Source organism: Nelumbo nucifera, chromosome 4 (genome assembly GCF_055504915.1).
Source record: "Nelumbo nucifera cultivar China Antique chromosome 4, China Antique-T2T, whole genome shotgun sequence".
Taxonomy (NCBI): Eukaryota; Viridiplantae; Streptophyta; class Magnoliopsida; order Proteales; family Nelumbonaceae; genus Nelumbo; species Nelumbo nucifera.
Window position 1 is genome coordinate 91947881 of NC_142652.1, and position 17431 is coordinate 91965311.

Genomic DNA, 17431 nt, shown 5'->3' on the forward strand with positions numbered 1-17431 from the left:
TTCTAACCCCAAGGAAGAGATCATCAACTCTTTTTGTGACCACTTGGAATTATATGGTAGGACACTTCGTCAGATGGATTTTGGCCCTACTCCTACCTCCTTTGCATCTACATTAGGTATAACACTGCCATTGCTTTCCATGTGTCATTTCATACATCTAATTCCCCTTGTTAATTGAATCTGGAGCCTTAAAACACATGACTGGTAAGCCAACTTTATTTTAGGCATATAACCTCCTCTTTGGGAGAGATAAGGTGAGACTAGCTGATGGGTCATTCTCCATCATAGCCGGTCAAGGAACTATCTCCCTTCCTTTCGGTCTTACCCTCTCTAATGTGTTGCCGTGACATACTGGACTGATGATAAACCTTTTTCAAATAGGCATACATCTCATAGGCAGTCCTCGGTCTTCTCATAGGAACACTAATGTGAGGCACAATGGAGCTCAAAATCTAGGAGACTAACTTTCCGTTGTCTAGCTTCCATTGTGTATAGACTTTACTATCAGCCTCAGCATCATCAGGTTTACATATAGTCCCATTCAAGTAACCTTCAAGTCCCTTTCTCTCAACATAGAAATCAAAATGGAACTTCCACATATTGTAGTTAGTTCCATCAAATTTTACAGGGAGAAAATCAACATTTTCAGCCATCAGAAATGAGCAAAAACAAAAAGAAAAACCCAGAATATCAACATTGATGTTGGAAAAGTACTAAAATCAGCAATGAACAAGGCAGAAAATTACTTCAGCTGAACACAGTATTCTTTAGAAAAGTAAAATGAGGGCTGAAGCATGAAATACAGACAAATCCAAGGCAACTTCACTAGGAAACTTTAGAGAAGAATAAAAAATCCTCCAATAAACACCACAGAATTAGGGCAGCAAAAACTAGGGTTCCAAGGACTGATAACCAAGAGAAGAAAATACCATAGGGCAGCACAAAAACTAGGGTTCCAAGGACTGATAACCAAGAGAAGAAAATATCATAGGGCAGCACAAAAACTAGGGTTCCAAGGATTGATAACAGTTGGTTATGACAATAGTGTGATACACCAACCTGAAATGAGAAGTTTTCCAGATCAGCTTAAAGAGAGGACTTGATGTCTGTTGAAGTTCCTCGGTCAGAAAAAGAAACCAGGTTCGAAACTGCTGCTGTTGAGGGAGGAAGTAGCCAGATTGTTGAGATTCCTTAATCTGTGACTGTTCAAAACTGAACCACAAGGAGAAAAGCTGCTGCTGCCCTGGAGAAATCAGTACACAGTTGGAGGAAGAAAACAAATCTGCTGCCGCCCAGGAGAGAAGACCAGAACTCCTCCAAGACTTGTCAGTTTCTGCTGATTTTCTGAGAGAAAGAAGAAGGTTCTGGGCGACACAGCCAGTCAGAAATCCTTCCAGACAGAAGCTTTCAAGAGGAACAAAGGTTAGGATTAAAGAGAACAGCCCTAACACCAGCCAAAAACACCCTGAGAATAAAAAACCCTAATATGCCCAATGAATGAGCAAGGAAAGGGCAGAGATTATAGAGCAGCCTACTCTGATACCATGTCAACAGACCCAGAGCAGAATACAGAATTCTGGGGATGAAGAATGGATGATTCGACCCTACCCCCAAGGGTCCTTTATATAGAAAGTGAAATTAAAGAAATTACAGAGAGGCCCTTGTAGGGCAACACAATTTAGAGAATTTACAGAGAGGCCCTTGCAGGGCTGAAGTGAAAATAATAATAAATAAGAATACAATGCAATAAGGACTACAATAAAATGGTACATCAGGGAGTTTCTTCACATTATCTAACAAATGTGGTGGAGGGAAATGTAGAAGAAGAGTTTGTTGTGGCAGATCCAACCAAGATCCAGTTACAGAGGGGTTTCTTGAGGGGCTGGTTGTAGAGACCTTAAGTCTGGCTGATGTAGGAGAGATGAATTACCAGGATGGACTATCAATTGAAGATTGGAGAATCTTGAGCAAAACATTACAAAATAGAATCGATGCAACTTGGGGTGAAAACCAAATCCAGCCTACAGTAAATGAAGACCTAGAGGGCTTTGTTCCAGTTGTTTCCAAGAAATGAACCAAAAAATCAAAGCAGGAGAAAGCTCAAGAATTGGCTCAACAACTCTTGAACGCTAGAAGATCGAGTCGTTCGACAAAGGGCTACCATCCTTACTACTTTTCCTAATGAAGTGGTTAGTGTGGAATGTAAGGGACGTGGGAAACGAGGATACGTTCCATCATCTTAAAAAATTCGTACGTATGCATAAATTTAATTTTGTGGCAATTCTTGAACCAATGATTGATGATGCTAGAATAGAAGAGGTGAATCTAGACTAGGTTTCCATGGTTGTTCTTGTCATGATGCCAATAAAATATGGATTTTTTTGGAAAGATATGCTTGCTGTATATGTGGTTGCAGCGTCAGGTCAGGCGTTACACATTCACATGAAAAATAATTCAGGATTGGACTGCATGGCCTTTGTTGTTTATGCTAAATGCACCACTAGCGAGAGAAGGGAGCTCTGGGAGGATTTGTTTTGGTTTGGCAGTAGTTTGGCTTTGCCTTGGACAGTTATGGGTGACTTTAACACAATGTTGGATGCCTCAGAGAAACTAGGGCGGCTGGACCCTAACACAAGAGCCATGTCCGGCTTGGTGTAACAACAGAGAAGGGCTGAATTGTGTTTTTGCTAGGCTTGATCATTTTCTCTACAACAACATTTGTTTTTCCAAGTATCCTAATACTACGGTGGAGCACCTTAGCAGAACACAATCAGATCATGTACAACAGAGAAGGGCTGAATTGTGTTTTTGCTGGGCTTGATCATTTTCTCTACAACAACATTTGTTTTTCCAAGTATCCTAATACTACGGTGGAGCACCTTAGCAGAACACAATCAGATCATGTGCCCTTGCTAATTACCTTTGAGGATACATCTGATTGTCTGCCTTCTTCGTTTAGATTCCAACAGAAGTGGTTTCATCAGCATGATTTTAAACAGGTTGTGAAACAATCTTGGAACATTCCAGTGTTCGGATCCCCCCTCTTGGCCTTGTCTTATAAATTCAAATGTCTGAAATTTGTCCTCAAGAGATGGAACCGTGAAGTTTTTGGCGATATCTTTCAAAGGGTGAAAGAAGCTGAGGATGCTATCCTTAAGGAAGAGTTCTTTTTGAATCAGACCCAACTCCAACAAGAAAACAAGCTGTATTGCAGGCAAAGGAAGATCTGAAAGAATACCTCCTTCGAGAAGAAATTTATTTCAAAGAAAAAGCCCGTATTAAATGGCTTAAAGAAGGAGATGCCAACACAAAGTTTTTTCATCTTTCACTTCTAGAAAAGTGAAGGAAGGGCAAAATTATAAAAATCAAAGAAGGAAATGGAAGTTGGGTGGAAGGAAACAAGGAGATTCTAAAGGCGGCAGAGAGGTATTTTGAAAAATTTTTGAGTGCAGAAACAACTACACCTCATGAATCCCTTTTGCTAGACATTCCCCAACTAGTGGAGGAAGAGGATAATATGTTTTTGTTAGCTCTGCTGTCTGAAGAGGAGGTTTGGGGGGGGTAGTAAAGTCGATTCCTGTTGATAGTGCTTCGGGGCCAGATGGTTTTAGTGGTCGCCTTTTTTGCATTGTTGGGACATTATAGAAAAGGACATTATAAAAAAGGACATCTATGAGGTAGTACTGGGTTTCGTCAAGGGTGCAACTTTGCTTAGAAGCGACACTTCTTCAACTCTAGTGTTAATTCCAAAAACGGACCAGCCAATGGATTTTTCAGAGCTTAGACCTATTAGCTTAAGCAATTTTGCTTATAAATTAATCTCAAAGTTACTCTTGAGATTGGAATCTATTATGCCTAAAATCATATCAAAGGACAAGGTGCTTTTGTAAAGGGTTGGAGCATTTTAAATAATATTTTTCTCACCCAAGAAATGGCAAGTGAGATTAATAAAAAGGTGAGAGGCGATAATGTAATCTTAAAACTTGATATGGCCAAGGCGTACGATCATTTGGACTGGTCTTTTGTATGTGCAGTCTTAGAAAGGTTTGATTTTAATCAACAATAGATTGCTTTGATAACAAAAAACTATCACAAATTGTTGGTTCTCGGTTAGCTTAAATGGGGGAATCAAGATATTTCAAGTCCACTAGAGGACTATGACGGGGGACCCACTATCCCCAAGCCTTTTTATCATTGCTGAAGAAATCTTAAGCAGAGGCCTCAATAGGTTGTTTTCTGAAAACAGAGCCCAGTACTTCAAACTCCCAAGAAGATGTCCTACAATCTCCCACTCTCTTTTTGTAAATGATACACTAATTTTCACAACTGGAGTGAAGGGGTCTTTACAACTTAACGTCTTTTGTTAAGAAATATGAGGAATTTTCAGGCCAGCTTGTAAATAAAAGTAAGAGTTTTTTTTTTTTTTTTTTATATATATATAGTGGGCAGTAAAGCAAGCAGAACAAGGCGCCACATAATTCAGCACACTATGGGAGGAAGTTTGCTTACTTCATGAAGAAGGAGGCCTAGGTCTATGCATAGTTTTCAAGGTGCCAAGGCAAACCTAGGTGACAAGAGAGTGCTTAGTCGCCCACCTAGGTGTCACTTAATGTTCAAAAAAGGACAAAAATAAGGGGCTGAGCCCCTGTTTTTGTTGTAGAAATATTAGTAAAAGAACCCCTCTTCTTGTCATAGAAAAAAGAAAGAATGAATAAAATCATTACAAATGATGGAGAAGAAAGGGCAGAGCCCCTGTTTTTGTTCTAGAAGAAGAAGAAAAAGAAGGGGCAGAGATCATGTTTTTGTTCCAAGGGTGGAGCCGAGTCTTTGTTTTTGCTCCAGAAGAAGAAGGGGTGGAGCCCCTGCTTTTGTCCAGGAAAAAGAAAAAGAAGGGGCAGAGCCCCTGTTTTTGCCCCAAAAAGAGTGGAGCATACCTTCTATGATTGTTGATTTTCATTGTCTCTTCAAAGGCGTCAAACAGCTACAGGCGTTTCTTCAATCTTTGAACATCAATTAGCTATCAGAGAACCCTAAAGAAATAAGAAACTAATAAAAAATATATTATTTTATGAAAGAACCAAAAAAATAAAAAGAATGATCAGTGTATGCAAGCAATTCAACTTGGGTGGCTCTAGCTAAGACAACGGACTGGGGGGGGGGGAGATTCCCCTTTGTTGGTGTAAAGAGACTGGGCTGAATGGGCCCTAGTATCTTTTCTTGTAGTATGTTTTATTTATTTGTTAGCTAATGGGCCTGTTATTTCCTTTGCTAGTTCTCTTTATGTTACTGCCTAGCTGGCTGCCCACTTAAGGGTATACTTGTAATTATGTTAAGATTGAAGTTTAGTAAAAGGATTAGAGAAGGGAGGGAAGAGACATTCGAACTCTTCTTCTTCTTCTTCCTCCTCTTTTCTCCATCTTCCTTCTCTTGTACTGCTGTTCTCTTCTTTTCTTCCTCTTTTTTTTTTTCTAAATTTTCCCAAGTTTATATCAGATTAGGACTGATTTACATCTTGGTATCAGAGCAGGTTTCTTTCTTCCTTCTTTTCTTCTTTCTCTTTTCCCATACATCCTTCGATTAAGAGAGTGTATGGAGAGATAGGTTCTCTATAGTTCAGAGGATCTTTGGCCTAGTTGATAGAGGGTTTGGAGAGTGTAAATCTGGTCGGATATTGCCAAGAAGTAGTGCTGTACTGTTTCTGCCCGAAACCCTAGCCGATTAGAGATTTATGAAGTTACAAGTAAAAGTGAAGCTTTGGGTGTGGCGCTTTGTGATTGGGAGGTGTCTTTTGACTTCTAAAAGAGGGTGGTTCAGGTTTGGAAGAGATTGGGAAGCTCTGGTAGGAGCGGTTGCATCTTCTCTCTTTCTCCCCAACAGCTGGATGCAGTGAAACCCTAGTTTTCAAGCATCTGGGTACTAGTTTGACTTCAAGTAAGTTTATAAGGACCAAATTTCTGGTTTTTTGATTTTCATTTGATTAATGGAGGAGCAATACGGAAGTGAGTTCAAGCAAGTGCCAGTTTCCGGGCTTGGCTCGGTAGATTCTGTTTTGACTGGTGTGACCACAATCAAGCTAGATGGGACAAATTATCTTGCTTGGGCACAGTCTATAAGGATTTATGTCTGTAGTAGAGGAAAATTAGGGTACCTCACAGGCAGCAAAGTGAAACCCGAAGAGGTAGACCCTGAATATGAGAAATGGATGTAGGAGAAGTATACTGTCATACGATGGTTAGTCAACTTTATGCAGCCTCATATAAGTCAGCACTATCTATGGATGTCCTCTGCCAAGGAGATCTGGGACAGTGTTACTGAAACTTATTCACAGAAGTTGAATGTGGCTAGTCTACAAGCTGAAAAGTGATGTGAAGAACCTAAGGCAGGGGGAGAAGAGTGTGTGGCAATCTACTATTCTATACTGAAATCCTTATGGCAGGAAATTGATATTATGGAGACAGTTGCATGGGAGACTAAGAATAATTCAGAAATGTTTAGGAAGTTGGTGGAAAGAAACAGGTTGTTTGAATTTCTTACTGGACTCAACCCTGAGTTTGACATCATTAGGCAGAATATTCTGGCCAAAGATGATGTTACTCTTGCCCAGGCATATGCTATGATGAGCAGCGAGGAGAGTAGGCGGTAGGTTCAGTTACAGAGTACACCTATGGAACACTTTGCACATGCGGGAATAAAGCCGAAGGGTTCAACTGAGAAGAAGGAGCAGGTATGTGAATATTGGAAGAAACCGAGGCATACAAAGACACTTGCTGGAAGCTTCATCATGATCTTCTTCCTGACCGGTTTAAGAATAACAACAATTTTAAGAAGGGCAGTCAGACAGGAAAGCCGAAGACAGCTAATGTTGCCACAGTACTGGAAGGAGAAAGTAAGGAGAGTGAAGAGAAGTCCACCATTGAACAGTTGGCAGTAATGAAGGCAGACTTTGAAAAGTATGGTAGGCTGTTAAGTCACTTGGAGGCTACTATTTCTACATCTCACTTTTCAGGCAACACATCATCATCATTAGCATTTGCTCACTTAGGTATTGGTGCTTCTGCAAACAATGCTTCAGTTCCAGGTAATCATAAAATCCCTTGGATCATTGATTCTGGTGCATCGGACCATATGACCAACTTGTCTAACCTTTTTTGTTCATACCACCTTCTCTCTGGTAAAGAGAAAATATCCCTTGCTCCCATTTCTGGCAAAGGGGATATAAAAACCTTTGACACCCTTTATTTATCCTCTGTCCTTCATGTCTCTAAACTTAATACAAATCTTTTATCTGTTAGTAGCTTGACTAAATCCATGAACTGTAGCATAACCTTCTTTCCCACTCATTGTGTTTTTCAGGACCTACAGTCTCAGAGGATGATTGGAAGTGGCCATGAGGCGAACGGAATATGCTTGCTGGACACACTTGATAATGCTCTTGGACCACCTCATGGAGTTGCCTTGGAGTCATTCTTGTTAGAGTCTGTTGACAAAATCATGTTATATCACTTTTGGTTTGGTCATTTGTCTTTCTCTTCTTTGAGTCATTTATTCCCCGATATGTTTAAGGGAGTGTCTTTATCAAGTCTTCATTGTAAGTCGTGTGAACTGGCAAAGCATTGTAGACAATCTTATTCAGTAAGCAATAAAAGATCTATTTCTCCTTTTCATATTGTTCACTCTGATGTGTGGGGGCCATATCATTTGCCTACTATGGGGGTTATAGGTACTTTATCCTTTTTATTAATGATTACTCTCATTACACTTGGATTTATCTCATGAAATCCAAGGATGAAGTACCAACTATTGTGCAAAAATTTCATGAACTCATTCTTACCCAGTTTAACATCTAGATCAAAATATTCCGTTCTGATAATGCTAAGGAGTATTTTGAGAAAACCCTCTGAGCCTATTTTGAAACTTTTGGGGTTATTTATCAAAGTTCTTGTTCCTACACTCCACAACAGAATGGAGTGGCAGAAAGGAAGAACCGACATGTGGTTGAAGTTGCTAGATCCCTCCTTTTTGCATCCCATGTTCCTATAAAATTTTGGGGAGATGCTGTCCTTACTGCTACCTTTTTGATTAACCATATGCCTTCTCGGGTTCTTGGCTTCAAAACCCCCTTTAGCCTTCTCTTTCTGGATGAGGATCTCTTCTCTCTTCCTCTCCGTGTTTTTGGGTGCACTTGCTATGTGCATGTTTACAACCATCAAAGGCACAAATTTGAACCTAAGGCTCGTAAATGTGTTTTTTTGGGATATGCCTCCACACAGAAGGGATATTGCTGTTTTGATCCTGTTAATGGCACTCGTTTTGTATCTCGTGATGTCACATTTGCTGAGTCTACTCCTTTCTTTAGTATTCCTCCTGAGGGGGAGAAATCTAAGGAACCCTTTGCTATGTCTCTAGCAGTTCCTCTTCCTGTTCCTTTTGAGTCATCTCATGAGGTGTCCACTTCTCCCATTGGGCCTACCTCCAATATTCCTGTTCCTCCTCCTCCTCCACCTCATCCTCCTATAATTTCTCCTCAACCTGTTCTTCAAAGGTGGTACCAAAGGCACAGGTTCAGACATGGGCAAGTTGTTTCCACTCCTACAGAAGAGCCTCTTGCTCCTCCCATCATTACTGAGGTAACAAGTCAACCTTCCTCTGACCCAGTTATATCCTTCCCAGACCTCGATCTTCCTATTGCTCTCCGCAAGGGCAAGTGGAAGTGTACAACCCATTGTATCTCCAAGCACCTATCTTATAGCCTTCTATCTCCTACCTACTACTCTTTTCTTGCTTCTGTTTCTTCCCATGTGATACCTAAGTCTGTACTAGAAGCCTTATCTAAACCTGAATGGAGGGATGCTATGATGGCTGAACTGGATGCTTTGCATAAGAACCATACCTGGGATATTGTTGACTTGCCTGAAGGGAAGGAACCAGTGGGTTTTAAATGGGTATTTGCCATTAAATATCACTTTGATGGCTCTGTTGAGAGGTTTAAGGCCAGGTTGGTTGCTAAAGGCTACACTCAGATGTATGGTATTGACTATCTTGAGACATTTTCTCTTGTGGCTAAGATGACCTCAGTTCGGGTTTTGTTATCTCTAGCTACTACTTTTGATTGGCCTCTCCACCAGTTTGATGTTAAAAATGCCTTCTTGAATGGCGATCTACATGAAGAGGTCTATATGTCTTTGCCTTTGGGGGTGTATGGAAAAGAAATGCAGGGGAAGGTGTGTAAACTGTAGAAATCTCTTTACGGTCTCAAACAATCTCCTCGGGCTTGGTTTGAGAGGTTCAGGGCTGCTCTTGTCTCATTTGGTTACACACAAACTCAATCAGATCATACCTTGTTCTTGAAAAGAAGTGGCTCTCTGGTGACCTTTTTGATAGTCTATGTTGATGATATTGTGGTCACGGGTAATGACACCCAATAGGTTAGTAAACTCAAAAGATTTCTGAACTCTGAATTTGAGATCAAGGATTTAGGAGATCTCCAATATTTTTTGGGCATTGAAGTTGCTAGATCTAAAGATGGTATCTTCATTTCTCAACGCAAATATGTCCTTGACCTCTTTGCTGAGACTAGAAAACTTGGTGTTAAACCAACCTCCACTCCTATTGATCTCAATCACAAGCTTTCTGCTACAGATGGTGAACTTTTATCTGATAAGGGAGTTTTCAGATACTGCTTGGGAAGTTGTTATATGTTTGCATGACTCGGCCGGACATTTCCTATGCAGTGAGTGTTATTAGTCAATTTATGCATTCTCCTAGAGATACTCATTTAGCTGCTGCAAAAAGAGTTCTGTGTTACTTGAAAGGTACTCTAGGGAAAGGTATTCTATTTGCCAAACATGGACACATGAAGCTGGAAGCATACACTGATGCTGGTTGGGCAGGATGTATTGATGATAGGAGATCCACCTCAGGTTATTGTGCTTTGGTGGCAAGGAATATTGTTTCATGGAGGAGTAAGAAACAGTCTGTAGTTGCCAGATTCTCTACTGAAGCCAAATATAGGGCTATGGCACATGGTGTGTCAGAATTACTATGGCTACGATCCCTTTTAGAAGAATTGGGAGTTGACTATGAGAAGCCAATGATGCTCTACTGTGACAACCAAGCAGCTATCAATATTGCACATAATCCTGTTCAACATGATAAAACTAAGCACATTGAAGTTGATAGACATTTTATACGGGAAAGAGTTTCCTCAGAAGAAGTTTGTTTGCCATTCATCACCTCAGAAGAGCAGTTGGTTGATATTTTGACCAAGGGAGTTCTGAGAGGGAAGCTGACACACTATATAAGCAAGCTGGGCATGATTGACATCTATGCTCAGCTTGAGGGGGAGTGTAAAGAGTCTGGGCTGAATGGGCCCTAGTATCTTTTCTTGTAGTATGTTTTATTTATTTGTTAGCTAATGGGTCTGTTACTTCTTTTGCTAGTTCTCTTTATGTTACTGCCTAGCTGGCCACCCGCTTAAGGGTATACTTGTAATTATGTTAAGATTGAAGTTTAGTAAAAGGATTAGAGAAGGGAGGGAAGAGACATTCGAACTCTTCTTCTTCTTCCTCCTCTTCTCCATCTTCCTTCTCTTGTACTGCTGTTCTCTTCTTTTCTTCCTCTTTTTTCTCTAAATTTTCCCAAGTTTACATCAGATTAGAGGACTGATTTACATCTGTTGGTTAAGGAAGCCAATAGCAGGTCCAAGCTTTGGCATGAAGTCCCTTAGATATACATTTTCTGAGCACACCACAGTCATACACTGCTCAGGGGACTAAAATTGTGTGGAAACCAAGCTTAATGGGATCATTCTCTCTAAAGTTGGCTTGGCGTATTGTCAGACACTCAAGTGAATTAGTACAATGTGCCAATATTATTTGGAACAAACCAATTCTTTTGAAAGTGTCAATTTTCTTGTGGAAGCTTGTTAAAGGAAAAGTTGCTTGTGATGACAAAGTGCAGCTTCTTATCCCATTCGTCTCTAAGTGTGCTTGTTGTGCGCAAGGAAACATTAAAGCACAATCTCACTTGTTTATGAATGGAACTCTTGCTTATAAAGTTATGGAATTTCTTTGCTCATATTTTTGGTATCCTGGTGGCGCCTTTCTATTCATTACAGCAAAGGATTCTAATATGGGAAATTTGACGCCTAGTGTTTCTTTCCAAGTGGTCTATTTGGGAAGATTAGTCCTGGCTTTCATTCTTTGGGAGATCTGGAAGGAGAGGTATGCTTGCCGATTTGAAGGGAAGTCCTCCACTAGCAGCGAGGTCATAAGAAAGATTATAGAGCACCTAAAAGATGCACTGTTTCAATTTAAAGCCAAGTGCCCCCCAACTCTCATCCATAAATCAATCATTGAAGCTTTACATGTAGAAAATTCCCCCGTCTAGACAATATTTGGTGCTTGTCAAATAGCTTTGACCCCCATCTCAAGGCTTTAAATTGAAATTGAATACTGACGGAGTGTTTAGACATAGTACTTCTCTAGGTGGGGAAGGTGCCATTATCAGAGATAGCCATGGCTAGATGTTATTAGTGTGTGCGAGTTTCTTTGGAAACACAACCATATGATGGTTGAGGCCATGGCATTGTTTGAAGGATTGTGAATGTGTGATGAGTTGGGTCTAATGAACGTCTGGGTGGAAGTGGATTCTAAAATTCTAGTGAAAATGATAAAAAATATTGTGGTCATTCCCTGGACTTTATTTCCAATCTGGGGTGAAATGGTTGACTTAAACAGCAGAGTAATCTCCAACGTTACTCATATTTTCGGAGAGGGGAATGAAGGAACCATGCTTGTGACACAAGAGATACCTCCTTTTTCTGGCCGAGTGATTCTCTGCCTCTTTCTGTTAATAAGTGTTTAATTGAAGACAGAATGGGAGTGCCATGGATCCGAGCAGGTGAAATAATCTCACTGTTTGTTTTGGGTTTGGATAAAGAGATTCAGGGAGAGGGCTACGTCCTCCCCTGTATCTATTTTTAATCCATTAGTGGTTTTGATTAATAAAATTTCAAGGTGGCCACCCTTCTCCCTGGAGTAAGGTTTGGGGTTAAAAAAATAACATTCATCATTAAAATGATTAATGAAGGAGAGTTTATAATGATGATTATTCTAATGAACTTCAAGGAATTTATTGGTTATTATAAACAAATTGGGAATTGACTTTGAGTCTACATTCGGTCATTGGATTGTTCCTATTGTTCATTTTCTCCTCATAGTGAATATTATACCAACAACCTGATATCAGCCACTGTATTCATCCCACAAACTGACGAGAAAATCAGATTGGCCAAGCAGCTAAACTCATGACTGAAACATAAGATTGACTCACCACTCTAATCCACTTAAACTTCTACGGCCTACAGCTGGCCCATGTTACCCCAAGCAGAGCCATCGACATTTGAGTATCAAAAAATCCAAAATTTGGCTCGTTTCACATGATTATCAAGAGTTTCTTTTGTCTCAGAATCATCGATAATTGTCATTTGTCAATTATCAGAACAGATCTCCTGAGAGGTCAACTTTCCACAATTTTATTCATAATCATTTTCAACCACAACAATTGTTCCAATTGCCTATACAGCTGAACTTGCTCTGCATCACTTATGACCTCTAGGTACAGGATACTGATCAACATAAATAAAAGAAGTCGGGCTTGAAGGATAATTCAAACAAAGATCCTTGAATATGCGTATGGTAAGAAGAAAACATTAAGTCAAGCTATAGTTTATTTGTTTTTCTTTTTATTTCTCTTTTTTTTTTGGGGGGGGGGAGGGGTCTTCTGTCTTTTTTTTTTTTAAATACTTTGAGCTCTTTTACTACTCCAAGTTAGGCTTTGTGAAGTAAAAGTGGAACAAATATGCTGCATGATAGATGGGGGTATCAATTTCTAAAATTATGGATTGTTACATGTATGTTCGGTTTGTTTTCTAGATTCAATTGGTGTGTATTTAAAGTGATGAGTTTTCACTTTTTAAATGGGTACTTGGTTTTGTTTTTTTTTTTTTTCTGGTTAGCAATGGGCACTTGGATTTTGGGGTGCCCCTTTCCCTTAAATAGTTGGATTGCAATGTCAAAATTTTAATCAAATATAGAAATGAAATAGTTAACTATTTGTAAAAACCAAGAACAAATTTGAGATGTAGAACAGTTGAAACTTCGTGGATAGGACATAGCATATTTCACTATTTCCTTTGTAATGTCTTGGGTATTAAGAGACATCTTATTTTAATGGGAATTTTGTCCCTGCCACAGTTTGCTTTCATCATAGACTTGATCAATTGATTTAACCGTTTTTCTGCAAGACATTGATTTTCCTTTGTTTCTCTTATGCTGACCCTTCTTTATCCTTTGGGAAGTTCGCTATCATCTTGACGAGGACCCAAAGACTTTGAAAGTGTTTCCAATTCCACTTCGTGATTCAAGTGGCTCCACTTTGCATTATGACCGCCTGAGTATCTCACCTGACGGAAGGATATTGGCAGCCACCCATGGTTCTATGTTGCAGTGGTTGTGTGCTGAAACTGGAAAGGTCTTGGATACTGCTGATAAGGCACACGATGGTAAGCTTATCCAGTTCACTTGTACATTCATTTTACAAAACATTTTTTTCCCTTATAGCTTGTATGATGTATTCCTTTGAATGTTGATTGAAATCATTGCCATACTATTCACAAAAATATGCTTCCTGCATCCTAACTATCCGCATGCTGTTTCCAAAATCTAATAGCAATTCCGAGATCTTAGCTTCATTACATGGTTCTAGTTTTGCATTTTTGTTGTCTAGTCTCTTCAAACAAATTTCATAAGCAAATAGCATATACAAATGGGTTTTCTTGTTTGTGTACTGGTCTGTGTATCCAGAGTTTTTAGCAATTGATACTCATTTTTTTCTTTCTAGTTTGATAAATTCACAATACATTTGTCAGGATGGATATTAATGTTTAAACTCATTAAACAGCCCTAACTCTCAGTAATTAGTATTCAGTGGGCTCAAAAATCAATACATATTGTATGATACATACCATTATGTTGTGATATTTTGAAGCTTGCCTTAATGCTTCTCTTCCACTATAAAGTGTTCTTGTCCATGGTTTAAAATGTTGACATATTTGCATGACCTATTTCTATTTCAATTGGTACTGACATGAAGTATTACTGGAAATGACATATTCCCTAGTGAAAACTACAAGCACTATGTGGAGTACACATGATGAATTGGTAAAATTATTAGAGATATGTGGAGTAGCAGTATTACGGCCTAATGGACATAAATACATAATGACATTGATAAAAAAGAAGACAAAAACATAATGGCCACTTTGACCAGCTCAAAATTCCCTCTACACATGACATTAGATCTTAGTATTTGTTTGTGCAATACACTGGTTGATATATTAGAATTATTTGCACTTTCTGCGAGTTTAAAATTTGCTTGAAGTTTCAACTCTTAAAGTCTATAGGACAACTTTTCGGCATATTATTTTATCTATTGACCATAGCTTCTTGGCTTTGTTTGATGGTTTGGAACAAGATAATCTAGAAGGGTGTACCTATGTTCCTTTTATCATTTCATAAAATATCATTGTATATTTCTGCATACCTGTAATATTTCCACCATGTCTATAATTTTTACAATACTTCCACATGATATTTCTGATATTCCAGTCTTTTTCTATGTTTCAATGATTGGTATTTTCTTTTAAGGATGACCGATATTTCTACTGGCTTTGACAATTTAAACCTTGTTCTTGGCTGTACCAAATCTTGGTAGGAGATCCTTTACATAGCATATGTATATAAATTAGCTTTTTATACATCGCACAATTGGATTTGATAGCTTGCCTGTTTGGATTTTCCAATTACTGCACTGCTCTTGGGATGGCAGAAATTCATAAAACACACCTAACAGTGTTTTAAAGGAGTGCCTAGGGTCACAGGTGAGGATCATTTTTTGGCTCACCTTGCCTGAACCTAGGTGCACATAAGATGGCTGTCTACTACGTTTCAATTAATTAGTTGAATTTTGTCTATGTAAGTATGTAGGACTTGAGCATACAAGGCTACAGCCTCGGTTATAATAATTTGATTCCCTAACGAATTGAGCTAGGAGGTTTTATTTCTTTCAGAGTATAGATTTGTTGAATATGGTTATATATTAAGTTTTATTTTTAACTTTTTCTTCATGGATAGCAACTAGCTTTGTTCAGGCACATGTCTTGCCTTGTGCCTAGTGCCAAGCTTTAGGAACCTCTTGCACTTTCAGTTGTGCTTCTTGCTCTTAAAATACAGATGCCTAATTTGTAAATACTGGCACTTTCAGTTGTGCCTAGTGCCAAGCATAAATACTTGTGCTTTTATGGCCAAAAGCTATGATACCTGGATATTTATACAAGGGTTCCATATGACGTTGGGCACTTCAGTTTCTAGTTTTAATTTCATATTTGATACCATATCCAGGCGTATGTACACTTGTTCTATCTGGGTAACATAGGCTGAAACATAAATTAAATTATTTGTCTGGTTTCCTACTTGGTGGCTATCTATCTTGAATGTTGCTTCACCGGAAGTTGTTATGCTAGACTCTATTTCTGTCATTTTAATAATATACTATTGTTGCCAAGTTGTTTGACTAGGCATGAATCAGGAATTTTCTCTATGTTGTCTAGACCATATTATATCCCGACTCCGCATCTGTTGTGAATAAAATATGATCTCTATTTTCTTTCTAGTTTCAGTTCTATTGTATGGTAGTGTAAAAGTTATACTCAAGCGGTGCATATGGTTACTTATTTCCTTGGTATGGCCTCTCTTCAGAAGTACTGACCAACTCCTACTTGTGGCAGGTGACATCACAGGTATTGCATGGGCACCAAAGAGTATACCAATGGGTAAGTAATTTGTATGCCATTTTAGAAACTAGAAATTACTAAGAACTTGGGTTTGTTTTAAACAATATTTCTGATGATGCTTTATCCATAATAAACATATTATGGATTCGAAAATTTTCTAGCAAGAGTGTTTACTGTGAACGGTATCAAAGGTTGATTTAATTGAACTAATGGCTGTCCTATTTAATCTGTATGGATGAATTTCAAGTTGATTTTCCTCAGTGGGTCCGACCTAGATATCTTCTATACAACATCAACCTGTTTTCTTAGAATATCGAATTGTCTGACATTGACAGACAGAATATGGTCAATTGTGATGTGTTGATAGTTTATGGTCCAAGTCATGTTCTTGACATATTGGAGAATTCTCAGGTTTGATACATTTGGTAGTTGGTCTTGACCCATGGCTAGGTTGTATGTTGCACTATGCTGTTCATAGTTCAGCTTGTGGTGTTTTTCATTTAAACAAAGCATTGTATCAAGTGGAGGCACAGTCGCATAGATATTGAAAGGAAGAATGCTAGGAAATAATGCCTTTATGCAACTTCTTGAATTATGTGGCCTACGTATAAATAGGGACCTTGGAAAGACTTGTCTTGTGATCTTGTCTTGCAGTCTCCTACCATGTCTACTCGGCAGATATTTGGAAAAGTTGGATAGAGCATGGCTTATTCCTTTATTGAAAATGCAGTTCTCATATGAACTGGTTTGTTATGGGAAACAGAAACATTGTGGTTTGACATAAAAATGGGAAAAAGAATGTCAAGGAAATGGCGTATACTCTTGGGAAACTGTAAGAGGAAGCCTTTAGTTTATATTATTCTTTATAAAGTTATCCTTCTGGTACTTTTAACTCTGCTGTTCTAATCCATTTCCCTTGACAATTCATGTTTCCTTCATTTTGTGAAATTATTAGAAGCTGTTAATGTTTTTCATCCCTACACCAGTTTCCTTGCAACTATAACCTGGAGGCATGTTTGATTCTGTGGCTTGCGTCTTGAGATTCAAATCCGGGGCTTGCCTTGCCTGAACTGTCAATTGTTTTACTTTTGATTTTTTTCCTGCTTTGGAACTGAGTAGAAGTATTAAAATGATCCATTTTCATTTGTTCCTGGAGTGTTTATCTGACTCGTAAACCTCTCACGACATTGCTCCTACAGGGGGGACATCTTTTACCATATTAGCCACAGCTGGTGTTGACAAGAAAGTGAAGCTTTGGGTATCTCCATCACTCCATCCATCATGAAGGAAATTGATGCATTGCAATCAATGGTCAGCAAGAAGCAATCTAGAGATTTAGTAGAGAAGTGTCTCAGCATATGCTTCGTGAGGTTTTGTCCTGATCTTGCCTGAGTTTCAGTAGTGATATGTGCTGTAGTTTTAGGGGAATTGTTAATGAGTAGAAGTCAATAGTAGAATCATTTTTATCTGATGATTGACTTCAAAAAAGCTGTATGCCTTGAAATTAATTAACAAGGTTATATACATTCTTCAAGGGTGTCGTTATTCTTGGCAATTGTCAATATCCTCGTTTATTCT

General features: G+C 38.8%; 1 protein-coding gene across 1 annotated transcript in view; it reads left to right on the forward strand.

Annotated features, from left to right (window-relative positions):
• Positions 1 to 17431, forward strand: part of LOC104611244 (uncharacterized) — a 38404-nt gene extending 20973 nt beyond the window's left edge. The window contains exons 8-10 of the mRNA XM_010278227.3: positions 13361 to 13564; positions 15848 to 15892; positions 17053 to 17431. Coding sequence (XP_010276529.1) covers positions 13361 to 13564; positions 15848 to 15892; positions 17053 to 17138 — 335 coding nt within the window. The 3' untranslated portion in view covers positions 17139 to 17431. The remainder of the gene's footprint in view (positions 1 to 13360; positions 13565 to 15847; positions 15893 to 17052) is intronic.